Source organism: Solanum verrucosum, unplaced genomic scaffold (genome assembly GCF_900185275.1).
Source record: "Solanum verrucosum unplaced genomic scaffold, falcon-dt-bn FXZP01000187.1, whole genome shotgun sequence".
Classification (NCBI taxonomy): domain Eukaryota; kingdom Viridiplantae; phylum Streptophyta; class Magnoliopsida; order Solanales; family Solanaceae; genus Solanum; species Solanum verrucosum.
The window spans coordinates 295,384-303,809 of record NW_026020413.1 but is presented as its reverse complement, the minus strand read 5'-3'; the positions used below and the strand labels follow the sequence as shown (position 1 = coordinate 303,809).

The following is an 8,426-nucleotide window of genomic DNA, read 5'->3' as shown; positions in this document are numbered from 1 at the left end:
GTACTATTATAGGATTTATCGATTGAGGTCTTTAGGTTAAATATACCCTTAGGTTTCCTTTGATTTCCTCTTTGTGTGTCTATCTAGTTATCTTTACTTATTGTCTTTTGATTCCCGCATTTTATTCGTAATTCGATTTTGAGAATTACATCAAAGTAAGTCACGCATAAGCATCAAGTGCATTATGTCGCAATGATCACCACTAGCCGGAACCATTTTCCGTCGGCTTTATAACACTCGTCGATAAGGACCTCAGCATAATTACACTCATCGACAAAGATCTCGGCATAATAACAGTCGCCAGCAAAGACCTCAGCATCATAACACTCGCTGACAAAGACTTCGGCATAATAACACTCGTCGAAAAAGACCTCGGTATAATAACACTCATCGGCAAAATAACACTAGCCGGCAAAGACATCGGCATCATAACACTCACCAATAAAGACCTTGACATGATAACACTCACCGAAAAAAATCTCGGTATAATAACACTCACCAGTAAAGACCTCGGCATCATAACACTCACCGGAAAAGACCTCGGCATAATAACACTCACCGGCAAAGACCTCTGCATAAAAACACTCGCCGACAAAGACCTCTACATCATAACACTCGTCGGCAAAGACCTCAGCATAATAACGCTTGTCGTCAAAGACCTCGACATACTAACTCATCAATGTCTCATCATGGTGTTCACAAACAATGATACAAGCAAATATCACACCAAATGGAAGAGACAACAAACCATGCAATTCAAGTACATAATCATGCTTTCAAGCATTTTATGAATCAATCATCAAATGTCACAATAAGGCAATTCACATTATCATGTTCTTCACATGGCCTTTTTCTTTTCAACCCCTTTTTATTCATTTAGATATAACAAGTCGACAATTTAAAACCTTCACCTCATTTCCATTACTCCAAACACACAATCAACGAAGGAAGCATACGAATTAAACTACAATACAAGGTTTAGGAAGCCACTTGCTTAAATAAATCAACAATCACTCCAATAGTTGAGTCTTCCCCTTCCGGATCACTTCCAAAGCCACACAATCTATGCATAAGCAAGTATTCACAATAAATTTCCGGGAACAACAATACCTACATCAATTTCTCTTGAAAAGTGGGTCAATCAACACAAACACAATTCTGAATATAAGGTATGTATCCAAAATTTAATACTTGAAACATTACTCAAGGATTTAGGAACTTATTAGGGAAAATCATTTCGAAAAATGACTTGAAATCAATTCACAAACTCCATTTTAGTTAATTCTTTGGTTTTTGAAGAAACTCCCCAAATTTCTCATTTCAAAAGCTTGATTTGAACACAGACATCCATAAAAAAACAATGAGTAATTGAAGATTTAGAATTAAGAATTGTTACCCAAAAGATTTTACTCAAAAACCTGGTCCAAATTGCCTCCCCAAAACTCAAAAAGGAGAAATGGGGTTGAAACCCCGATTTTCAAAAACATTCTGCCCAAGTCACAGATGCTCATCGCGATCACGATCCAGGGTCATGCAATCACGATGAGTAAGGCATTAAAGTTGACCATTGTCATTGCGGCAAGACCCACGCGATCGCGATGCGCCCCAAGATGATGCTATGTTATCGCGATGAAGGAGTCTCGCGTTCACGATGACCAAAATGGCCATACACTAGAACTTGAAATAAGCCAAACTCAGAATCATCAAAAGGACCCTCGAGATTCATTCGGAACCCTGTACACACAAATCAGATATGCAAATCAATTAAACTCAACGTTTTGGACTCAATGGAACCGTCAAAATACGAATTTGAGGTCTCCTTGACCCGACATCCGTGAAAATTACAAGAAACTAACTCACGCTTAAAAAGGCTAAAACACGCTCAGGACCTCTCAATAATCTACAAAGACCTCAACTAGGTTTAAAATCAACCCCCCCCCCCTCCCCCAATCTAATAGAACTTTTGAAATTCTTATCCGAGCATCCGAACCCCGAATGTTAATCAAAGTCAACTCAAAGGCTAAAATTCTACAAGTTCACAACCTAGGACCTCAAATCCTCAAAAAAGACTCAGAAACAAAAACCGACGATTCTTTCGAATTAGATTTTAAATTTCAGGATGGATGGATTGAAACAATTCCATTTCGACACTCAAAAACTCCAAAAGACACTGAAAACCATTTTCTTATTAACCTAGTATTTCAAACTCAAAACTTACCAAAAATCTCAACTTTTAACTCAAAGTTCAAAATCAACTTTTCAAACTCAATCATGAAAAACTCAGGGTCACTATCAGAAGGGAAAAATGGTAATTTCCACGGAAAAAAACCAGAAATGACCGATCAGGTCATTACATTGGCTTGCCTACTAAGAGGGTTAGGGTAGCTGTCATCATGACCCAAATTTTATGTCTTGATAGATATATACAGATCAACATCATTAGTGATTATGCAATAAATTCGATAAACCTATCATGACCTCTTATATCATTTGCAATAGTCAAGTACATTGTAAAATCACCACTACCCCAACCCGAATCTAAGCAACATAGGTTGAAAGGAGGGGAAAGGCCACATTTGGGAAACAATAGAGGCAACAAACAACACAACTATTAATGGAGGACAAAATTGCCCCTCGGCTAAAAGTACAAGGACAATTTAATCCTTTTCTATTATGGAAAAATAATTATTTCACAATCTTCAAGATAGAGTATTGGGATTTTAACATCTACTTAAGAAAATAATTAAATAAATACCATAAAATTCATATGGTGCAGTCCAACTATTTCTAAATTTGGTCAAATTATCTCAGTCAACTTTATGCAGTACTATTAGACACTCAACCACTCTTATCTTATATTCCCATATAGGTACTCACTTCTATATATCTATATATATATATATATATATATATATTCTACTTTGCTTCATTTTGTTTGTACCAAATATGAGTCACTTGACTAAAAAGAGGTGTAGGAATACTAGGAATCTCGATGAGAGTGCGAGAAAAGTCATTTTAGAGAAAAGATTAGCATCACTATGTAAGGAAGCAGAAGAATTGTCTATTCTATGTGATATAAAAGTCGGTGTGGTTGCTTTTACACCTGGGGAAACCAAAGCTTTTGCTTGGCCTTGTTTAACCCAGGCTAATGCCACAATAAATGAGTATTTAGCTTGCGATGAGGCCAAACAACAAATTAAGTTGTTCACACAAGAAACCTATCTTCAACGAAAAGTTGATGCTCGGGAAAACTATATTGATAAAATAGAGCAAACAACTGAAAAGAAGGAAATGGAGAACCTATTCAACCAACTTGCTTGGGGAAAAAGCATTCAGGAACTAGATGCTAGAGAAACTAAAGGTTTGTTAAAGCTATTTGAAGCAAAGCAGACTAAACTTAATGAAAGGAAGACTAAACTTAATGAACATGTAGATGGGAATGTTTTAAATCAAACTGGTGCTAATGATAGCAATGCTGGAGAAGAGAATGGTGGGAATCCTTAGGATGTCGACTGATCATGTTGTACTTTTACATTCTTCTATCACTATTTTGTCGTTGTGTCTTTAAATAGTGCTTCCTAGTTATTAGATTGTTGCTCATTGTTCATCTATTTATGTTACAGTTGTCATTTAAATAATATATGAAGGATATTTTATTTAAGTCTAGTCAATCAAGTTATATGTATCCTTCAAATTTTTATCAAATAAAAATGTTTGTTATATGTGGTTTGTTCCCATTTTCTCATTAATAGTTGACACGTCATTCATAGGTATTGATTAACATAAAGTTAAGGTTTGTGAATAACAAATGAAGGATTCATTGATCAATATAGTGAGTTGAAAGTTATGAGGTCTCAAGTCCAAATTCAAGCGCCACACAAAAACATTATGATTTTATCTCATTTGTCCAAGCTTTGGTGAATAGAGTTACCCGATTCTTACATTATTGGGGAATATAAATGCCCTATGAAATTAGTCGAGGTGCGTGCAAACTAGCCCGAATGCTACAGTTTCAAGAAAAATCTAGTTATGTGTATAATTTGGAATTTTCTCCAATAAATCTATTTTTACAACGAAAGGTAATGTCATTCAATCTAAAGAATAAAATTATTAATCGACAATATAATATGACTTTGACACGATTTTAGTCGATCCCTTTTCAATTAGTATTTTTCTATATATATATATAATAGGAGAGGTGATAGCGTCTACGTGTCAGCACCACAAAAAATAGGTTTTTAAAATAATTAAAAATTATTATTAATTACATAATAATAAATTACTATTTTTTAAAATGATTTTTAAATTAATTTTTAATTTCAAACGCTATGATTCCTTTTTTGTGGAAAAGTATTTTTAACTATCTTTCCACAACCTCCTTAATTATAGCAAAACAAATGTGTATATATAATATATAATAATAATAATAATAATAATAATAATAATATAATAATAATAATTTATTATTAAATTATTTAAAATCCAAAAATAAAAATAAAAATTACAAACATAAAAGGAAAAAAACTGGAAAAAGGGTTTTGAGTTCAATTTTTTTTAAAATGTATAACTTCCCACGTTTATCTAAAATTAAAAATCCAAAAATAAAAATTACAAAAGTAAAAGGAAAAACCTGTAAAGATATATAATAAGAGAGGTGATAGCGCCTACTTGTCAGCACCACAAAAAATAGGTTTTTAAATTAATTAAAAATTATTATTAATTATATAATAATAATTTACTGTTTTATTTTTAAATGATTTTTAAATTAATTTTTAATTTCAAACGTTTATGATTCCTTTTTTGGTGGAAAAATATTTTTAACTATCTTTCCACAACCTCCTTATTTATAGGAAAACAAATGTGTATATATAATATATAATAATAATAATAATAATAATAATTTATTAAATTATTTAAAATCCAAAAATAAAAATAAAAATTACAAACATAAAACGAAGAAAAAACTTTTAAAAAAAAGGGATTACATAATAATAATTTACTGTTTTATTTTTATATGATTTTTAAATTAATTTTTAATTTCAAGCGTTTATGATTCCTTTTTTTGTGGAAAAATATTTTTAACTATCTTTCCACAACCTCCTTATTTATAGCAAAACAAATGCATATATATATATATATATATATATATATATATATATATATATAATAATAATAATAATAATAATAATAATTTATTATTAAATTATTTAAAATCCAAAAATAAAAATAAAAATTAAAAACACAAAACGAAAAAAAACTAAAAAAAAAGGGTTTTGAGTTCAATTTTTTTTTTTTAAAATGTATAACTTCCCACGTTTATCTAAAATTAAAAAATCCAAAAATTACAAACATAAAAGGAAAAAAAAATGTAAAGACATTTTTTATTTTTTTTTAAATGTATAACTTCCCAAGTTTTTCCAAAAAAAATAAAAAATATACATAACCATACTTGAAGCGGTTTTATCTCTTCAAGTATAAGTAATAGCCTTTTGTACTCCTTTTGTTTCTTGAAATCAAAATCAGTTGCCATGACATAAAAATTTGGAAATTGTGAGTTCTTCTATAATCGTGATAGATTGATAAATTTGCCATGTAAGTTTAATTGATAAATTATTTATTTATTTATTTATTTTGATTTTAGTGGTAAATTCTCTCATAAATTTTAGTGATAGATTCATATTTTTCTTATTTAAGATTTCTCATTCTACTAACTTTAATTGTTAATAAAATTGCATAACACTTTTAGTTTTATTTGGACTCTTTAGATGACACCGTTTTGGATTCTAAATTGAAACAATACCCACATTGTAAGTAGTAGTTTATAAGTTTTACATATAGACGAGTGAGGACGTCGGTTGTGAGAACAACACAAGGTTATATACAAATATTGAGTTATTGAAGTTACACAATATATATCAATATTAAAAGAGTATTTTTCATCGCATAACAAACATTCACAAGGTAAAAATAGAAATAATACATAGATCTGTTGTTTTCTTTATTCTCAAAATTTATTTATCAAATTCTTATTTGCAAATCATTCAGTATTATGTGAAGGTTTTCGCTTGTTACCTTTGATTATCTACTTCGAAGTTGTTGTATCCCTTTAATCAATTAAAGTTAATTTAGAACAGTTTGATGCTCGCAGTTGTTTATGATTTATTATTTTAAAGGAGATGTACTTTCTTCTTTTTTTTTCATTAACTTTTTAAAATTTGCTTATGTGCATTTGAGTTTAGTTTTTACTTGAATATTAACACTATCAATGAGATTTGTGTATGCATTTTATATAGTGATTAATAATTATTGCAAATTGTTCGCTTTTGTTGATTATATTTTTCCTTTTTTTTATTGTTGTTTGTAATTTTTAATGATATTAAGTTTTTTTTTTCTTTTTGCAGGATTTGTTCAGCATATTGTGACTATCTTTTAATTCTGAATAAAATAAAATAAAAATATTTTTTAAAATTTTGATAAATGATATATATGCAACAATTCTTTTATACAACTATTATACCCCTCTTCTTAATGATTTTTATTGTAATAAAAATTAAATGTTATTGGATTATCTTTCGTATATATCTTTATCCATTTAACGTATTATCCGAAATTGATACAGATTTATGAGAGTATCGTTCAGCGGTAAGCATCATATTGTACTAAAATATCAAATATAATTATTATTATTTTTTAGAATATCATATAACTAATATTTGACTTTTGGAAAAATTCAAAGATAAAAATTAAAAATTTGAATAACATGCCTACAATTTGATTTTCAATTGATTAAAAAAATTTAGTTTTATGCTTTAGCATTATCATGATCATAGGACATTTCTTATTTATATTTTTTTAATGTAACAATTAAATTTTCTTATATCTTTTTAGTATTCTAACAAGAGGATAATATGAATAGGCTATGTATGATTTTGAATAATTTTGAATAACATTCTCTCAAATAAACTTTAGTATATTATCTTATAATAAGTAAAAGTTAGAAATTGTCAATAAATCAATATTTTTGTGTTAAAATAATTATAATATGAAAATGATTAATACAAAATGAAATTTTACTTACAATAACAATCGAAAAGAAAGGCAATAACGAAATTGAGAAGCTTTTCATCAATTTGAATTTTTTTTTTTGGATAAATAATTGATTTTGAGATTTCCCCATTCATTCTTGCAATTCTTTATGAGAAAAAAATTCAAGATATCAGTTAAAAAAAAGTCGAGCCTTTTTTATTTGAAAGAGAAAAAATTGATATAATAAAAAAGGATAAGATTATTAAAAAATTTAACATAACAACAGTTATACAGTTTTCAAATTTTTCAAATTTAAATTTGAAATGGCAGTTTTTTTTACATTTAAAAATTAATTCAATTTTATTATTTAAAATTAACATCTAATTCCATATCCTCAATATATAAACCCACGAATGAAAGCTTCTTTTAAAATTCATCATTTTAAATAATATTTAATATTTTGAAGTAATATATCAAAATAATTTCTTATTTGCATTTAAAAATATATATTTTTTTAGAAAATACAACTTATAATCTATATGTTTTATCTGATTAAAAAATCGAACTAATAATAATGATAATGATAATAATAATAATAATATTATATTTATTTTCTGAAAAACAAATAGCTATCCAATTAAATAGAGAGTTTCAAAACATCCCATTACACTCCTATTTCTAAGCAAATCGAAAAACTTTTAAATTAAAATTATTAAAATGATTTTTTTTAAGAAAAAATATGGCGTTTTAATCTTTATTTTGAAAATATAATAATTATCCAACTAAATAAAGAGTTCTAAAACTTCTCATTACACTCTTATTTCTAAACAAATTGAAAAACTTTTCAATTTAAATTATTTATTTAAAAAATACTCACATAAGAAAGTTTCTTTTTAAATTTATCATTTAAATCATTTAAATATTATTTAATATATTAAGTTTCATATCATATTTTTTTCTTATTTGCAATTTAAGCACTATATTAATTCATATCTCTTATTTTTTTTCTTCTTCAGATTTTCAACCTTAGCACAAGATAAATGAGAAATTATTAGAGCAAAAATTATAAAATGATAATATATGTCACTATCATAAACATAGAAGGCATTAAATTATATTATTATTATTATTATTATTATTATTATTATTATTATTATTATTATAAGCTAAATATATTATTAAGTGCATAATAATTATTTTTAATTATAAAATTATTACATTTTAAATCATCCGCGCAACATGCGGGCACGTATACTAGTATGTAATAATAAAAGTAATGTCAATTGTTGTCAAATTTCACTTATTGCACTTCTCAGTTGAGGGATTGACCACTAGTTCACCACTAAAAGATTATTCTTTGTGTTCCATTTTGTATTAGGATTTATTTCAATTTTGATGAA

General features: G+C 27.5%; 1 protein-coding gene across 1 annotated transcript; it reads left to right on the top strand.

Moving 5' to 3' along the window:
- The first annotated feature begins 2,946 nt into the window (after window positions 1–2,946).
- On the top strand, window positions 2,947–3,504 carry LOC125840753 (agamous-like MADS-box protein AGL23). Its single transcript, XM_049519726.1, has one exon. The coding sequence runs from the start codon at window positions 2,947–2,949 to the stop codon at window positions 3,502–3,504; it is 558 nt and encodes a 185-aa protein (XP_049375683.1).
- The last annotated feature ends 4,922 nt before the right edge of the window (window positions 3,505–8,426 follow it).